Source organism: Populus trichocarpa, chromosome 10, assembly GCF_000002775.5.
Source record: "Populus trichocarpa isolate Nisqually-1 chromosome 10, P.trichocarpa_v4.1, whole genome shotgun sequence".
Classification (NCBI taxonomy): Eukaryota; Viridiplantae; Streptophyta; class Magnoliopsida; order Malpighiales; family Salicaceae; genus Populus; species Populus trichocarpa.
Genome location: NC_037294.2, coordinates 2,791,189 through 2,810,917, shown reverse-complemented (window position 1 = coordinate 2,810,917; position 19,729 = coordinate 2,791,189). Strand labels below are relative to the sequence as shown.

The 19,729-nt window shown below is 34.2% G+C and overlaps 2 protein-coding genes and 1 non-coding gene across 5 annotated transcripts in view; all 3 read left to right on the top strand.

Moving 5' to 3' along the window:
* Window positions 1–19,729, top strand: part of LOC18110799 (G-type lectin S-receptor-like serine/threonine-protein kinase At4g27290) — a 133,606-nt gene that overhangs the window by 94,525 nt on the left and 19,352 nt on the right. The window lies entirely within an intron of this gene.
* LOC127905911 (small nucleolar RNA snoR64a) lies at window positions 14,094–14,167 on the top strand. Its single transcript, XR_008060462.1, has one exon. It is a non-coding gene; the product is annotated as a small nucleolar RNA snoR64a (small nucleolar RNA).
* On the top strand, window positions 14,950–16,736 carry LOC127905883 (uncharacterized). The gene is made up of 2 exons (XM_052456587.1): window positions 14,950–16,302; window positions 16,389–16,736. Exon 1 carries the CDS (start codon window positions 15,650–15,652, stop codon window positions 16,292–16,294), a length of 645 nt encoding a protein of 214 aa, XP_052312547.1. The 5' UTR covers window positions 14,950–15,649; the 3' UTR covers window positions 16,295–16,302; window positions 16,389–16,736.

Below are 19,729 nucleotides of genomic sequence, written 5' to 3'. Positions count from 1 at the left end.
GCTCAGTTCAATGAATCAATCATTTACTTCGACACTACTGAATACTGATACTAAAATATTATACATATGTGAGCTGATAGTCAGCACTACAGAGAGCCTACTGAATACTGGTACAGCAATGTTCCACTACTGATGAGGTAAACTCTTGCCTTGGAAGTTTTTTGTTTGATGAAATTAACATGCATAATTGACAGATAGTCAGCACTACAGAGAGCTAAGGGAAGTACCAGTGATCGTCATCGTTGCTGTGCCGTGGCCTTTGGGCACCAAGAAGTGTATGACGCTGCATCAAGACTTGAAGCTCAGTTCAATGAATCAATCATTTACTTTGACACTAACGAATACTGATACTAAAAAAACTTTACATATGTGAGCTGCGTGATTTATGTTAAAGAAGCATGGAAGTCAATTAACTTGCGCAAAAGAAATTGAAATTGGTCTCGACCTCCTGCTTTGGTAAAAATACCAGCTGAACATCTTAGAAATATGGCGATTGCAATGTTTTCTGCGTACATAGTTAATTGTTTTTCTCTTTTTCCCTCTCATTCGGTGGTATTTAAAGCTGGAATCATGACCTGGAAAGCTTTTGTTTTGGAATCAACATAGAACATTCTTGCAGATTGCATTACAAATGCAAATTGCTGCTTGCACTTGCATTATAAATCAGGCAAAGCTAGCGTTCTTCTTACTCTGGCTTTCAAATCATTACAATTTTAAATCAATTACAACCCTATTTATACTAAATAGAAAAATAAAATTAAAACAAAATATTCTCTTCGAACAAGAAAACTAGAGAAGCCTAATAATATTTAATAATAAAATAAAAATAAGAAAAAATAAATTTTTAAAATGAAAAAAATAAAGATAATTAAAGAAATATTTACTTTTTTCAAAAAAATCATGCATCATTTTATAGCTAGGTTAGTCAATTCATTCAAAAACTCTCGTTTTCTTTGGTTCCAACGTTCCTCCTCATCACCTCCCTTTCCTATGGTGCAAATTGATGAAATAATGGAGAAAGAATGTCATCAGATACACTACAAAACAAAATGGGGCGGATTACTTCTAATTCTTTGGTTTTGTGTTTAATTACCCTTAGTTTTGCAAGTTTTGATTCATTACCCGAAAATTATCAAATATAAATGAAAATGCAAATGCTAATGGAAAAAAAGCTTATCGGTAAATTACAATAACATTTAACAACATAATATTTTCATTTGTACTCACTAATGAAAAATTTATGTCAGTGAATACCGAGGGAATTACGTACATTTGAAAATGAAGGAATGAAAAAAAAATTGTGTGTCATTATTACAAACAGAATTACCAAGAAAATATGTTTGTCGATGATACTCGTTGGTGAATCCGTCAATAATATTTAAGTTATAGCCTCACAAATGACGCCCCCTCCCCCCTCCCTCATTTCTTGTTTTTCTTCCTTTTTATTTTGTAGAAAACAACACACACAACACCCCATATTTTATTGCAAATCAAGCTCTTATCATCATAAATCCAACCACTCCAACACTTAGTCTGTCAGCATCTCAATTCTGGTTCATTTTTTTTTTTAAGACTTGCCATATCAAATAAGCAAAACTATCTTTTTTTTTTCTTGTTGTAATCCATTTTTAAAATGTTAATTTTTTTTTTGGCATTTTGATGTAGTATATGTAGTTTGTTTATGTGTTTATTTGTTTTATAGCTTTTTTCCATAGAAATTTATTGTATGAATGGATAATTTGTATATGTTAGGGTTTGTTTGAGATTCTAAAAATTTGTATTTGTTTGTCATTTCATGAAATTGAGTTTGATTTTGTAACCAAGATGTTTTATAATGAAATAAATAATGGCTTATTTAATAGATACATTTCATATTTTGTCAATTTTATTGTTATATTGAAAGTTTTGGTAAATTTGGAGGAATTTATTTTTTAAAAGAAAATTGATAATGATTTAAAGGTATTTTTAAAATAGATTGAATAAGTTTGAGTTAAACCAATGATAGCTAATTAGTTGGGTACCGATAATTTATTTAGTTCACATTATTAATTAATACATGTTGTCATCAATATTCTATATAGGTTTCATATAAGTAATGGATGATTCTTTTTTGATGTGTTAAGTTTCACCCAAAGGGTTACACAAGATAGATCATTGTAATGAGATTGAGAATTTTATTAGTTACATACTATTTAATCCAAAAAATATTAATAGAGATGATATTAGATGTTCATGTAAAAGGCATAAAACTAAAAAATTTCTTGATTCAAATGTTGTTACGATGCATTTTCTACAAAAAAGATTCGTGAAAAAACACTTGTGTTAGTTTGCACGCAGAGAACCATGTGTTCCATATAAAACCATTGTAGAAAGGATGATTGGGTCAACTTCTAGTTATAGCAACGAGCATGGAGTTGTAGATGATAATAATAATAATAATAATCGTTATGAGAGTATGCTTATAGATACAATGAGAATCAATTAGGGTGATGCAGGTGAATGTTCAATCGTAAATGAAAAACAAAATGCAAACACAACTAGGTTTTTTGATCTTTTAAAATATTCTGATGAACCTTTTATGGGATGGGTGCACAAATCATAGTAAATTATTGGTCGTTGTACAGGTGTTTACCATCAAGTCAGATCATGGGTTGAGTAAGGTCGGTTACAATAGAATCATTGAATGTGCGATAAGTATTTTACCTGAAGGAAATATGCTGAAAGAGAACTTATATGTTGTTAAATCCATGATGAAATGCCTTGGCTTAAGATAAAAGAAAATTAATATGTGTCTAAACTTCTGCATGTTATACTACCTAGAAAATACAGATTTGACCTAGTGTAGAATTTGTAGGCATGCTCTGTATAAACCTAGAACTAGCAAGGGAAGGGCTCTTTTCGCACATGGAATACTAAGATACTCCTCAATCGCTCCTAAACTGCAAAGGTTATTCATGTTTTCAAAGACTACTGAATATATGGCATGGCATCATTGATAAGGATGGAATCATGATACACCCTTTCAATGGTGAAGCTTGAAAAAATTATAATAAGGTCCATCTTCGGTTCTCAATAGAACCACGAAACATATGTGTTGGATTATATACAAATGAATTCAATCCATTTAGGTTATCTGATGCCCCATATTCTTATTGGCTAATGATATTCACGGTTTACAACTTGCCATCGCAGATGTGTATGATGCTGAAGTTCATGTTTTTATCTATTGTCATATTTGATTTTAATAGTGTGTGTAGGAATATGGAGGTTTGTCTTCGATTATTAATTGATGAGTTGAAATAGTTGTGGTCATCTAAGACTTTGATGTATGATGTCTCGAGGAAATAAAAGTTTTAGATGATGGCGGCTTTGATGTGGACTACCAATGATATTCTTGCATATGAGATGGTTTTTGGTTAAAACATGCATAAAAAATTAGTATGTCTATACTTTATGGAAAATCACAAGGTCTTCTCCTTAACAAATGGTGGTAAAACTTCTTTTTATATTTCTACCGGAGGTTCTTGCCAATCAATCACAAGTATAGAAAAGACTTTTTTATAGATAAAGTTGAAAGGGATGTTACACCGTCTGTACCATTAGGTGAAGAATTGTATGATGTGGTCTCACAATACGGGGGCATTGTATTTGGTATTCAATTCGGTAAACAGAAGTTTCATGGTTTTGGTGTGACCATCAATTGGATTAAGCAAATTTGTTTTTTGGAGCTTCCTCATTGGAATAATAATCTCCTCCTCTATAATCTGGATGTCATGTATATCGAAATGAACATGTTTGAAAATATTTTTGACATGGTGATGGACGTGAAAGGAAAGACAAAGGACAACATGATTGCTAGAATAGATATATATTTGTTATGTCACTATAAAAATATAGAGTTGGTTTATGATGGGTCACGGGTCGCAAAGCCCAAAGTTAGCTTTGCCTTAAACAAAAATGCACAGTTACTTGTCTACCAATGTCTTAAGAGTCTTTGTTTTCCTAATGGATATGCTTCAAACATATCTAGATTGGTGAATATGAAGGATGACAAATTATTTGGAATGAAAAGTTATGACTACCACGTGTTTATACAAACATTCATTCCACTTGCATACCAGGATTTATTGTCAAAAGGGATATGATATGCACTTTTGAAGATCAATCATTTTTTTAGAGATATATGCTCTAAAAAATTGCATACCCAACACATAGAGAAGCTTGAAACAAATATCATCCAGAAAATCTGAAACCTTGAGATGATATTCCCTTCATCATTCTTCGACTTAATGGAGCATCTACCCACAAATCTACTATTTGAGGTAAAAATTAGAGGCCTTGTCCGGTATACATGGATGCATCCATTGAGAGGTTAATTAGGGATTACACAATTATCTTAATTAAATATCTATTATTTTTTAAAAAAATTTAAAACATTCATTTAATCTCATATAGATACTTGTTCAACCTAAAAAAAATATTAAAAATAAGGAGCATGTTAAGGCTTCGATATACGAGGCTTATATTGTTAAATATATCTCAACATTTATCTCATACTATTTTGAGCCTCATTTAATAATAAGAATTAACCGCAACCCAAGTCATGATGATGTGGGGAATTGCCTTCAAGTGTAAATTTGTTAATATTTTCCCATTCTGGATGACTTTTACCAAAAAATATTGTGAGGAGAAAATACTTGACAAAAACTGAATTTAGAATTGTATATAATTTTGTACTATTTAACTGCAATAAATTTAGACATTTTATTTAGTAAGTATAATATTAATATGTTGTAATTTTTAACTAATTTTTCTCTTATACTTTCATCAACTGATAGATTTAAAAATTCATCGTAGGCTACATTGTCAATTTATACTGTCTTAAAATCCACATATGATTGAATCTCAAATTTTCCAATTAAAAGATGAAAAATTTTCCACGTGGGAGGGAATGTTTCTATTAATACATAATTTCATTAAACATTTCTCTTTTATTGTTAATGATTGTAATTATGTATCGGGTTTATCAATTGGGAGGGAATGCTAGTGATAGTTTGAATTTACTTTGTTTGGGTCTTGAAAGAAAGGTCAAGTGCTACAACGAGTATTTTATCAACGGATATGTCCTTCATACTGAAAACTATGGTCAGGGTAAAAAGATCTATAATAGTGAAGTTTGTTTTAAGGGATCAACTTTTAATGAGTTTGAAGCTAATTATTATAGAAAATTAGAAGATGTTATTTAACTAAAATACCATAGTGAGCTTAATAAAGTCTTTTTATTCAAATATTATTGGTATGATACCACCGATAGAGGAATAAAAGTAGATCCCCACCATAGTTTGGTTGAAATTAATACAAAGTTATACGATCTGAGCAACGAAAAAACAATCAGATTCGGATTCTGACGTAAAATGTGCAACTATCTAGTTTCACGATAACAATCATAATTCTTCATCCAACTGTTGGATTCTGCTGAGGTTTTACATGGCGTCTCCTGACATGTTTTCCTACCTTGGGTTAAAATTTCAGGTCAATCGAAGTTCGGGAAGGCATCGCAATACTGGTCAACATAGGTTGTATGAATTTTGTTATTTGCTTCCTTTTGACTTGTGGACTTCCTATTTGGCTAGGATTCTTTTCCTACAAGATATGGCAACGAGTTTTGAAAATTTTCTAGTCTTGCAAGAATATTTAATGGGCAACAATATAGTTTCCATGTGTGGTATGGACTCCATATTAATGTGGAATCCTTATGGTGTATGTAAACAATTATTTTATCCTTATTATAATAGGAATCTATCATTAAATAAGTTTCCAAGTCAACTAAGAATACTTTGCAAACAAGAAAACTAAAGAGGAGACAACTTGAAATTTGATTCTCCTAGCTTGTATGAGACTTTTAAAGGGCAACAAATCTGATCCTATCATATTGAGGATATTAAATTCAGATTTATTATTGTTATTATTATTATTTTCTTCTTAGTTTAGGGTTTATTTATATTATTTGGGTTTAATTGTAAGTGGGCATCATATAAGTCCATATAAGGGGTCCATTAGAGTTTGTTTCAATCTAGAGTTAGTATAAATAAAGGCATAACTAGACAAGTAAGTTAGACAATTCAAATTAATCAAACTTATTGTTTGCCACACTTTGTGTGTGTGTGTGTGTTAGTGAGATACTCTCCCTTCCTTGGTTCTCTAAAGAACTGAAAAATAACTTATCGAAGAACAACTGACTTTGTGACATCATCCGTATACTTCTCACTCGCAAATTAATATTCGTTAGGTGGGCGTTTCCGTTTCTAATAGAACTGGTGCCTAGATACAAGTTATCTTTGTATCACACTCCTATCAAACCTGATTTACTTGGCTTTCCAAGAATTGATGTCTTTGTGTGTCGGTTGCTTGACCACGTGTTCAAGAGATTCACGCTATTTTGGTATCAAAGCTTCGCTCCATTAATCAGGTTATATCCTTTTATTTCTTATATTTTTGTATTTACCTTCCACGTCAATTTTTCTTTGTGTTGTTTTTGTTTAGGGTCTGATCTTGTTTCAAATCAATTTCGGTCAGATTGTCTTCTTCCTATGTTATTCTTGATTAGTTGCGAACATATTAAACATGCGGTCAAGCAACCAATACACAAAGACACCAAACTGTACTAGAAAACAAATTTAAAAGAGAGAGAATCTCAATCACTACCAGAAAATCGATAAATACAAACGGAAATACCGAGGGAATATTTTCGTCGGTAAATTTGCGAGGGATTTTATCGACAGAAATATTCCCTCGGTATATACCGAGGGAATTACAGTGGGAAAAAAATTAAAATAAAGAAAAAAAAAGATGACGTGTCATTTTTCCGTCGGTAAATTGTGAACACTGTTCATCATGTCAATTACAAAGGGAATCACCGACGGAATTTTTCATCGGTATTTTCCAGAGAGCTCCAGAACTGTTCACTTTTCAATTGCACTGTTAATTGTTGTTCTTTACGGACAAAACCACCGACGGATTAAAAAGTCGTCGGTGTTATTTGGTGGTTTTCTGAAATAATTCAATTAATTTAAAATTTTCATTTAAATATTACAGACAGAATCACCGACGGAATAATTAAAAAATATTAATATTCAATTATCCGTCTGTAAATCCGTCGCTAACGCGCCTCAATAAAAAGCCTGAATCCCCTTATTTCACAAGAGACTGACTCATTTCTTCTTCTTCTTCTTCAATATATGTAAAAAACATCAATATCTATTTCTTTCTCTTCTTTTCTCTCCTCATCTCCTTCTCTTTTCCTCCATGCTCAGGTATGTCATCTTCTTCTTTCTTCTTTTATCCTCTTAGTTTTTTTTTTAATTAATATGCTTTACGAAAATTGTTTTCTATCCTTAGCTTCACTTGCAACTACATTAAGGTAAGATTTTTCTTTTTTCTTCTTTTTTCATGATTTTTTTCACTATATTTGTTTTTTATTTTTTATTTTATTTTTAATTGTTTTTATTCTTAATAATTGTATAAATGTTGTTGTGAGAATTTTTTTTCATATGAGATCAATTTTTAGTTGATTTATTTGTAGGATTTTTAAATTTTTAGCAATTGCAACTTCATTTTTTTCATATGAATTTTTTTAGTTGAATTTATTTTTTCATTTTATTTATTTGTTGCAAATTTGTTTGAGTTAATTTTCTTATTTTGTTTTCCAAGCATTTTGAGTATATATTATAGAGTGTTGATTTATGTTAATTTAATTATTTTATAATTTTATAAAATGAATTTTTTTAAAATGTTTTAAATAATTACCGATGAAATTTTTTGTCCGTCGGTAAATAAAAAAATATTATTACCGAGGGATATACCGATAAAATGAAGCGGGTAATTTTTTTTTTACACGTCTGTTCCGTCAGTAAATCCATCGATAATAATATTTTTTATTACCAACGGATTTACCGACTGACAAAAAAATTACCGATAAAAGATTCACTGACGAAGCATTTCCGTCGGTGATTTCATTGGTAAATTAATTACCGACAGAATATGTCTTACGCCGACGGAAAAATTCTGTCGGTAAAACTATTAAATGTTGTAGTGAATGTAAAACATCTACAAAGATTTTTAGAAATTTTATTTTGGTTGCAAAAATTTATTTTGTTAATTTTTCAATTCTTGATTTTGAAAAAGAAAAAGAAAGTTGTCAGAAAATGATGAAATAGAAGAGTTCAATGAAGATGGTATCTCCCTGTAAACATACTGAGAAAAGTAGATCTGAATTCGTTTGTTGTTTTATTTGATTAATTTTATTTTTTAAAAGTTATTTTGAGTTATCTTGTTACGAGGTTTGTATTGTTTTTATAGGAAAATTATTGGTTTTTTTTAATTATTTTTATTTTTTCTATTTAGTTTAAGAAAATATTTTCTTTTAAGTTATTTTTATTTATCCTATTTAGTTTAAGAAATCAGATATTATAGTCGATAATTTTATTTTTCCTATTTAGTCTAAAAATTCCTATAATAACTCTACAATTATTTACTAGGATTTCTCTTTCTTTTAAAAATAGATCTAGCACAGGATCTTTACCTTGCCAGAATAGTTGAAGAGAAATGTTGAATAAAAAACTTTCGAAAAATGTCTTGGAGAAGTTACTCTTCAATTCGAGTGTTGATTGCTCTAGAAACAGTTGTTCTTGAGATGGAGTGATCGACCGTCCAGACAAAGAAACTCTTGAGGACTGCAGGAGTGATCTTTGGGACATTAATACCACTTTGAATTTTAATTTGGTGGGGGTAATTATATTCTACAAAGACTCATTTGACAAATGAGAGATGTAATGGAATTTATTATTAGAATTCGAAAATAATCATTGCTGATGAGTGATGCTCAAAGTAAACGATTGATTCATTGAACTGAGCTTAAGTCTTGATTTAGCGTCAAACACTTCTTGGTGCTCAAGGGCCACGGCACATCATGAATACATGACATCGCCGGAGCTTCCCTTAGCTCTCTGAGTGTTGACCATCTGTCAATTATGCATGCTGATTTCACAAACCAAAAAAATTCCGACGACGAGCGTTTACCTCAGTAGTGTAGCATTGCTGTCCCGGTAGACTGATTGTGGTGTTAAATAGGCAATTTCTTAAGACGAATATTTTTCACATCTAGCAAGGCCAGCCATTTTATAACATAACAAAGCGTTGAAACATTCATGAGAGTACCAATGGATTATATTTCCGTGCTTCGTTTTTGCTTCACTTTGCTGCTGATTGTAAGAGTAGCCACCCCTACTGACACCATGCGCACAACTCAGCCAATTAGAGATGGAGATAGCATAGTTTCAGCTGGTGGGACCTATGAATTAGGATTTTTCAGCCCCGGTAAATCCAGAAACCGATACTTGGGGATCTGGTATTGTAAAATATCGGTCCTGACGCCTGTTTGGGTTGCCAACAGAGAAACTCCACTTAACGATTCATCAGGTGTTCTAATGCTTACCAACCAAGGACTTCTTGTCCTTCTCAATCGTAGTGGAAGCATCATTTGGTCTTCCAACACATCAGCACCTGCTAGGAATCCAGTTGCACAGCTTTTGGATTCAGGAAACCTTTTTGTGAAAGAGGAGGGTGATAATAACATGGAGAACTCCTTGTGGCAGAGTTTTGACTATCCAGGTAACACACTAATACCGGGCTCGAAGCTAGGACGTAATAGAATAACTGGCATGGACTGGCACTTGACATCATGGAAGTCATCAGATGATCCTTCCAGAGGTAATATTTCAATAATCCTTGTTCCTGAAGGATATCCTGAGTATGCAGCGGTGGAAGATTCAAAAGTGAAGTATCGAGGTGGGCCATGGAATGGTCTGGGGTTCAGTGGATTGCCTCGGTTAAAACCAAATCCAATATACACATTTGAATTTGTTTTTAATGATAAGGAGATATTTTACAGAGAAACTCTTGTCAATAACTCAACGCATTGGAGAGCCGTCGCAACTCAGAATGGTGATCTCCAGCTCCTTTTGTGGATGGAGCAAACCCAAAGCTGGTTTCTTTACGCAACAGTAAATACAGATAATTGTGAGCGTTATAACCTCTGTGGTCCAAATGGTATCTGTAGCATTAACCACTCTCCAGTTTGCGATTGCTTGACTGGATTTGTACCAAAAGTTCCAAGAGACTGGAAGAAGACAGACTGGTCAAGTGGTTGCGTTAGAAAGACTGCACTAAATTGTTCCAGAGATGGGTTTCGGAAGGTCAGAGGTTTGAAGATGCCGGAGACAAGAAAATCATGGTTCAACAGGAGTATGAACCTGGAGGAGTGCAAGAACACATGCTTGAAGAACTGCAGCTGTACTGCGTATGCAAACTTGGACATCAGGGATGGAGGAAGCGGTTGCTTGCTTTGGTTCAATGATTTGATTGATATGAGAACTTTCGTTCAAAATGAGCAAGACATTTTTATACGGATGGCTGCATCAGAACTAGGTATGAATTTTTCCTCAGATTAGAGAAGTCGTTTTTTTTCTTATTATTATTATTATTATTAAAATTCGAAATATATTCAAACTAGTAAGCTATTGGCAAAAGGATACAACGTTTAAAAATCTTAAAACCAAGCTATATAGTCTCTGAGCGTATCCAAACCTTTCCTTGCAAGGCTATCAGCAACAGAGTTTCCTTCTGTTTTATAATGAATGAGTAGAAAGCTGAAATTGAATGATCATATATGGCCAATGAAAACTTTCCAGCCATAATAACTAACCAAACAAATACAAAAGCCATTTGGCATTTCCTCTTTTTAACACCAGTTTTTCTGTACCATGTTATAGATAACGGTGACTCTGCAAAGGTTAATACCAAATCCAAAGTGAAGAAAAGGATCATAGTAAGCTCTGTGTTGTCTACTGGGATTCTGTTCGTTGGCCTATGCTTGGTCTTGTATGTTTGGAAAAAGAAGCAGCAGAAAAACAGTAAGTATTCACACCATCAAAATCTAAGTATTCCTATCGCACCACTCCTGGATCATCAGATAGCAAGATTGTTTTTTTTTTAAAAAACAATTTAATTTGATTTTCAGTAATATAAGGTATGACTGTAAGTTGTTCAAAGCCCCGTTGTGTTTGATGCAATAACAATCTTGAGTTTAGCAGAAAATAGAAATCCTTTGTCTTTCTTTCTATTTTTTCAACAAGCATAACAGTTATGCTGACAGGAAAAATGACAGGTAATTTGCATAGAAGATCAAATAACAAGGACTTGAAGGAAGAACTAGAATTACCCTTCTTTAACATGGATGAGTTGGCTTGCGCAACAAATAACTTTTCTGTATCCAATAAACTAGGAGAAGGGGGTTTCGGACCTGTTTATAAGGTAATAATTATCCATAAACAGTCGTGCAATATAGCTTCTGACTTTTCATGGTACAAACTCCAGGAACCAATGGAGTTCTGTGGTATTGAAATTGTTCCACTACAGAACCAACCCTTTTTTAGCATAAAAAGATGACTGATTGAAAAGAATTCCTGAACAGATACAAGCTGCATGAAATTCTCTAGGAATTCAGCAGACAACGCATGATTTGCTTATGATGCTGAGTCATTATTAACAGATGGACGAGAAATAGCTGTCAAGAGGCTCTCTAAGAATTCAAGACAAGGACTTGATGAGTTCAAAAATGAAGTCAAACATATCGTGAAACTGCAGCACCGGAATCTAGTGAGGCTTCTTGGATGCTGCATTGAAAGAGATGAAAATATGTTGGTCTACGAGCTTTTGCCTAACAAAAGCTTGGACTTCTATATTTTTGGTATGAATCTCACAAAACTTTTCAAAAAGCTATTCCACTGTTTCAAATTTAGCACTATTGACCTTCCATGATGGATTTGACATCAATTGTTTAGCCATCTATTGAGCATCGTTCAAAGCCCTTCGGAAGGTGGCTTTGTAGGGGAAGATTTCTCCACTTTCATGCTGACAAATTCTGCCATATATGTAGATGTAATTGTAACTCAAAATTCACTGATCGTGACTTATCATCTCCTTTTTTCTTGTTCCTTCACCAACATTTATGAATCTGATAAGAGATGTAATGGATTGACCTGGGCAGATGACACTCAAAGCTTGCAACTAGATTGGCCTAAGCGCTACAACATCATCACCGGGATTGCTCGAGGACTCCTTTATCTTCACCAAGATTCGAGACTAAGAATAATCCACAGAGATCTGAAAACGAGCAATATTTTGTTGGATTACGAAATGAATCCAAAAATCTCAGACTTTGGCCTGGCTAGAAGTTTCGGAGAAAATGAAACTGAAGCCAATACTAATAAAGTGGCTGGAACGTAGTGAGTGTCTTCATCTCCATCATACGCATTTTATCTTCATAGTCTGCAAATGGAACTTAGAATTCTATGAATACATGCAGTGGTTACATATCTCCAGAGTACGCAAATTATGGGCTCTACTCGCTAAAATCAGACGTCTTCAGCTTTGGAGTATTGGTGCTAGAGATAGTCGGTGGCTATAGGAACAGAGGATTCCGTCATCCAGATCACCACCTCAACCTTATTGGGCATGTAGGAGTCAAAGCTATGTTACTTATTATCTTTAATTTCAATAAATTCTCGAGTACTTTTTTCAGATTCCAGATGCCTGAACATGTTTAATGAGACCTGAACACTTTAAATCTTCAATGTGTTATTGACAGCATGGTTTTGTTTATCAGGCTTGGAGACTGTTCAAACAAGGCAGGCCTCTGGAACTGGCCGCGGGATCAAAAGTTGAAACACCCTATTTGTCTGAAGTGCTACGTTCAATTCATGTGGGGCTGTTGTGTGTGCAAGAAAATCCAGAAGATAGACCAAACATGTTATATGTGGTTTTGATGTTGGGTAATGAAGATGAATTGCCTCATCCTAAACAACCAGGATTCTTCACTGAAAGGGATCTCGTTGAAGGAAGCTATTCATCAAGCCAGAGCAAACCACCTTCGGCAAACGTATGCTCGATTTCAGTGTTAGAGGCAAGATAGATTACTTGTATTTTTATTCTTATGAAAACTTGTGTGCTTGTTTTGCGTGGTCTTGATGTTTGTGATCGTGTGCTCATAAAAACTCTGCTGTATGTTTTCCATGGCAAGGTTAATTTCTAGGAAAAAAAGGAAAAGTTAACAAGTTAAAATTTACCTCAAATAACACTTAAACTTTTAAAAGGGAGGGACTTAGATGGTGTTTGGCAATGCTTCTGCAGCTGCGGTTAATAAAAAAGCAGTATTATACCTGTTTGGTTAACTACAAACCACAGGTTAATTTGGCGTGGGTCCCATTAGAAACTGCGTTTGAAATACAAAAAATGAAAAGCAATTATCTTTTGCTTTTCATTCATTTCTGCTCTCTCTCATCACCGACAATTTCCAATTGCTTCCTTCTGTTCTCTCTCGACCCTCATCAATTTGCAATAAACTCTTCCCAACGGTAAAAAAAAAACCCAAAAAATTCACTGGAAAGCAGTGTTGTGTTGATCTACCAGTTTCCTTCATGCGGTTTTCTCTCTCACCACCAAACTTGCCCTAACCACCAACGCCAGACAAGCTTTTCTTCCCCACTGTCCATTCAAACACAACCGTCACCGATCCGTCCCTCCATTGTTACAATTGCAGAAAAAAACCAAGAGATTGGTCCCGGGAAAGGTCCACGAGCGAGATACCAGGTACTGTCCGTTCCCTTTGTCAATTTCTTTTATGTTTCTCAAAATCTAATTTCTGTAATGGGTTTTTTATTTTGCAGAACACAGCTGCAACACCACTGGGGTTTGCAGCACAAAAACGCAGAGACTGAGGTAAGTTCCTCCCTCATCTCCATCTTATTTTTCAGTTTTTTAGATGAAAAATTTCATTGCTGCTGCATGCTCGATTACAAATTTTTGATTTGTAAATCTTTATAAAAGGGACACTAATGGCTTTCTGAAAAACCCAGCCCTAAACCGCCGTGAACCTTCTCCAAAACCCCCCTCTATCTTCCCCTCTTCTAATTATTGCATTGATTTAAACAATTCTTTGAATTTATTTTTTTTCAATCTGGAGAGGCAAATGACGAATCTTTTTAATTGTTGAATGCTCAGACTCTTGGGTTCTTATGATTTATATGCTTGAAAAAAACCGATCTGATGCTCTCTATCTTTCTGCTTTTATGTCTTCAAGTCTCAGCTTTCATTGTTTTTGTTTAATTACTGTGCTGCCAGCCAATGATGCAAACCCTGAGTTTCACTGAAAGCAGGGCTATCGATCTGCCTAAACTGTTGTTAATTCATAAACTAGGACGGTCTGAGGCTTGAATGGTTTTAGTTTTTTTTTTTTTCAAGATTTTGTTTTCTATCTTCTTGTTCGAAGGCTAAAAACTTGCTCTGGACTCTGTTTTGTGCATGATGAGAAACATAAAAAATAACAGTTATCCCTGGCTAATTCATCTGTGCTGATTCCTTAACCGGGAAAAAAATTAATTTTATGTGTGTTTGCTTGATTCCTTTACGGTAGCCAGCAGATTAGTTGTTCTACTCCTCTCTTTTTCGCAAAAATTCCCATGTTATACTGAACTTTATATTTACAGTAACTTTTTAAAGCTATTTTGAACAGAACTTTTTTGATCACCAAACGAGCTAGACTGAGGTAAGTTCCTGCCTTATCTCCATCTTCATTTTCTTTTGTTTTAGATGAAAAATTACATGTCTGTGTACTTGCATGATCAATTACCGTGTGTTCGTCAATTGACAATTAGCGTAATGAGTTCCTATTAGCATGTCGTGTAGGACTACTTTTATTTATAAATCAAAATTTTTTGTTTAGTTTTGTGTGTTTGCATGCTGCGAAAGAAAGCTGGGTTTCTTTGAATGTATAAATAAATTTTGTTCTGTTTGTTTTTTCCCTCTATTTTTGAAAAAATAACAGCATGCTGGCAATGAAGTTTTGCATGATCATTCAAATATTATGGCTGAAACTGAGTTTCTGAACAGTTGAAAATTTATGGGTTGCAATTACATTTCATTACAAATTAACATGAACATTCTCATTGACATACATGCACGGTTAATGTTTTTTGCCAAACACACAGCTTTTGTAAATGCTAAACATTGAGTGCTTTATTATTGTATTAGTCCACGGTTTATTTATGTGCCACAATTTAATTGATATCATTTTTATTCATTTCAAACTTTTGTTAAATGTTTTAAAAGATATCATGGAAGGTCTTGAATCTTCTGATAAGGCTGCTTGGACAAAGGAAATGTTGCATATATTTTGTGATATATGCATTAAGGCAATTGATATGGGAATGAGACCTAATACTCATTTCGATAAACCGGGGTGGAAATTTCTTATAACATCATTCAAAGAACAAACTGGGCATGCATTTACTAAAACACAATTGAAAAACAAATGGGATGGATGCAAAAAGGATTGGAGGATATGGAATAAGCTGGTTTCTGAAACCGGTGTTGGCTGGAATAGTGAATTAGGCACAATTACAGCTAGTGATGAGTGGTGGAAACAAAAAATTCAGGTACATTCCTTGTCATCGGCACAATTTATTTTATTATTTTCAAATTCCAGCCCTAAAATTTTACTAGTCTTGATCCTTCATTACTTTATTTAATTTATATGCAGGAAATTAGAGGAGCCAAAAAATTCAGACATGTCAGTATTGAGCCGTCTTTAAAGAATAAATTTGACCGAATGTATTCCAACATTGTCGCAACTGGAGCGTTTGCATGGGCTCCTTCATCAGATGTACCTGCTGGCAGTGGTGTTGATCCTGGTACAAGCAATGCCGACATTGCTGATGATGGTTTGGAAGAGGGCAGCGGTGATTCGGAGGAAGATGTGATTCCAGATTTCCAGACTGATATGGCTCGAATGGTTGGAGGGATACATATGTCTAGCAGCACCAATACAAAAAGCGGCGAGAAAAGAAAAGAACGAGATCATTATGATGTGCGAGGTAGAAAGAAGAAAACATCTGGAATTGGTGTTAAGTTGCTGACAAGGTGCAATCATCTACTTGAGAGTATGTCAACTAAGAGTGATTCGACGTCTGTTAATATGGATCGTGAAGGCTGTAGTATTCCCGAGGTCATGGCTGAGCTGCACTCCATTCCTGGAGTTTCAGTTGACGATGATTTTCATGACTTCGCTACGGAGTATCTTAGTCTAAGAAGGAAAAGAGAAATGTGGTCCAGTATGGGCGATATGCAACAGAAGTTGCGATGGTTGCAGCGAATGTATGAACGAAGTAAACGTGCTTAGCTGACAAGGTATTATTAAAGTATATTAACTGTTAATCAATTAAGTATGTTCAAGTGCTTACAATATTTATACATGTTTTGTTTTATTGTTGCAGAGTAATGGGATGCCGGTTTTTAAAAGAGTAGTTTCCATTTGCCGAAGTTTGTTCGAGGCATTGTATTTGCGGTAATTGATGTACTGTTATATTTATTAAACTGCTTTACGGGATTTAACAGACTTGTATGAGAAATTGTTGGTTGTAATGTTGTATTTTATCAATGAATTACAATGTTCAATGGTTGACATTTTAATGGAATTGGTTGGTAATTTACCTTAACTGATTTGTTAACTATATATTTGTATTTGCTGCCGTGAGGTCTGCTGGGAATAATAATACATGCTGCTGTGTTTCTTTCCTTAGCTGTACTTTTTTCAATTTGTTAGCAACTGTTAGATTAGGCATGAAAGGAGAAACCAAGATATATGCTTTGACATTTATGTGTGCTGAAGGAGGGAATATTTGATGATATTTGCTGCATTGTTTACCCCTTTAGGATTCATTGTCCAAATGGGAGAGGGGGGAATAAAAATGAACCAGGGCAAATAAAAAATGACAGATTGTTGCTTCTAATTTACCTTTACTGTTGATCCTTCTTTCTTTGCTGCCATGAGGTTTCATAATACATGCTGCTGTGTATCTTTCATTTGCAGTAATTTTTTCAATTGGTTAGCTAGAGATTGACGTGTTGCATACTGTTTTTGCCTTGGCTGTCTAGTGTTAGCTTGTGAGGTCTGAAACAACATCTTTTGCAAACTGTTTGTGTTTTTTTCATTGTTGCCGTGAGTTGTGATGGGACTAATGTTGTTGCTTTTTCTTCCTTTTCTGTGTTGATGGTCTTCCTACTGGTTCAGTGACTTGTAATTGTTAGGAATGGGCAGCTACTGTTAGCTTGTGAGGTCTGAAACAACAACATCTTTTGAGTAATTGTTTGTGTTTTTTTCATGGTTGTCGTGAGCTGTGATGGGACTAATGTTGTTGCTTTTTCTTCCTTTTCTGTGTTGATGGTCTTCCTACTGGTTCAGTGACTTGTAATTGTTAGGAATGGGCAGCTACTGTTAGCTTGTGAGGTCTGAAAAAGCAACCCCTTTTGCAGTAATTGTTTGTGTTTTTTGCATGGTTGCTGTGAGCTGTGATGGGACTAATGTTGTTGCTTTTTCTTCCTTTTCTGTGTTGCTTGTCTTCCTACTGGTTCAGTGAGTTTTAGCTCTGTTTTTTTTCCTTTAAACATGACAGGATGGTGTACATGCATGTGCTGTAAAAGATGAATGCATGTGCTGTAAAAGATGATTTATATGCTACTTTTACAGCACATGCATACATGTGAATGTACTGATTTTGAAAGCTGAAAAATTGTAAAATATACGTAAAGAGGATTGAAATTTTCTATATAAAGAGGAGTGTGTACATCATATTTTACAATGACATAGCTTTATATAACAAGCTTCTAAAACCTTTCAATTGCACCAAATACAAGCAAGTAAATTGCACCAAATACAAGCAAGTAGAATACTTCTTTTTTGCTGGCTTTACAGGTATGGAAAAAAACTTATGTCGCACCAACTCTATGATAGTATTTTTATTGAATGTTATTTAATTATTTAAATATTTTTATTAACAACATATAATTTTGTTTTTGTTTCCATGTAATTGAAGTTATGGATGATCCACGATTTAATAACATATTTAATGAAGATTTCGATGGTAATTATGATGATGTAATGAACCGGATTGTAGATCAAATTAATTATCCTAGTTGTGGAGTTAGTGGTGCTTCAGTTGATGGTGCCGGAGATGATAGTAATGGAAACGACTCCGACGACAGTAATGACGACGACGATGATGATGCCGACGATGATGATGATGCCGACATTGACGGTGATAGTGATGATGATGATGCATTTATTATAAGGAGGCATTTTGATAGGAAAAAATTAAATTTATGCACAGCTGGAGCTATAAACGCGTATTATATTAATTATATGTATAAAGAACCATGTATGGTTTCCTATAACACAGGGATGCGTTGGTTGACGGAGGTTTTAAGAGGTCATTGGAAACGAAGTGTTAACATGTTCAGGATGGACGCAACAACTTTGTTGAGTTTGTGCACCGACTTGGAAACGCACCATGGCTTAAAACCGTCAAGAAGAATGAGCGTTATTGAAAAGGTGGCAATGTTTCTATTTACAATAGCAGTTGGGGCGTCAAATAGACAAGTGCAGGAAAGATTCCAGCATTCAGGTGAAACTGTTAGTAGATGTTTTAAAGAAGTGCTTAAATCATTACGTTTGTTTGCTGTAGAAATCATAAAACCAGTAGATCCACAATTTACGAGCACACCAAGAGAAATTGCTATGAATCCAAGATTTATGCCACATTTCAAGGTAAGATTAATTTTTTTATATATATAATTAAGTAGTTTAATTAAGTTGTTCGGAGGAGTATGAAATATATTATAAATGTTTATATGAGTACTATAAATGTTTTTGTGGCATGTAGAATTGTGTTGGTGCAATTGATGGAACACATGTTCGTGCATGCGTACCAGCTGCAAATCAGATTCCATTTATTGGAAGAAAAGGTGTACCAACACAAAATGTAATGGCCGCTTGTAGTTTCGACATGCAATTCATGTTCGTGTGGGCAGGATGGGAAGGCAGTGCACACGATACTCGTATTTTTCTGGAGGCTATTGACAATAGCACTATCAACTTTCCAAAACCTCCAGAAGGTTATGATTTTGACTAAATTGAAGATTGGGTAATTGAAGGAATATAATTATTTTTTTTAGTTTTGTTTAAAATTACAATGTTATTTTTTTCAGGAAAATACTATTTGGTTGATGCTGGATATCCAAACGAGTATGGATATTTGGGTCCCTACAAAGGCGAGAGGTATCACTTCCAAGAATTTAGACGTCGTGGACAACCAAGTGGTCGGAAAGAAGTGTTTAATCGTGCACACTCGTCACTACGTAACGTGATCGAACGTTCTTTTGGGGTATGGAAACAGAGGTGGAGAATTTTGCAAAACATGCCTGCTTATCCATACAAAACACAAGTTGAAATTGTAGTTGCATCAATGGCACTACATAATTATATTAGAAGGAGAGCGCAAGATGATGCAGTTTTTTCTGAGTATGATCGCAACCCCAATTTGATTCCAGATGACTTTTTGCCTGATACTGTTCAGGCTTCGGCCGTTCAAGGCTCACAGAGGCCTTCACGTATGGATTTTGTACGCGATGGAATTGCCAATAGTTTGATGGAACAATAAAAGAGTACATTAATGTATGACAATTTTTCATTTTGTTATGTAATCATAATTACAAAACACCTATGTTTTGGAATTATATATATGTGTCTATACATGTCATTTTAATTAATTCCAATCAA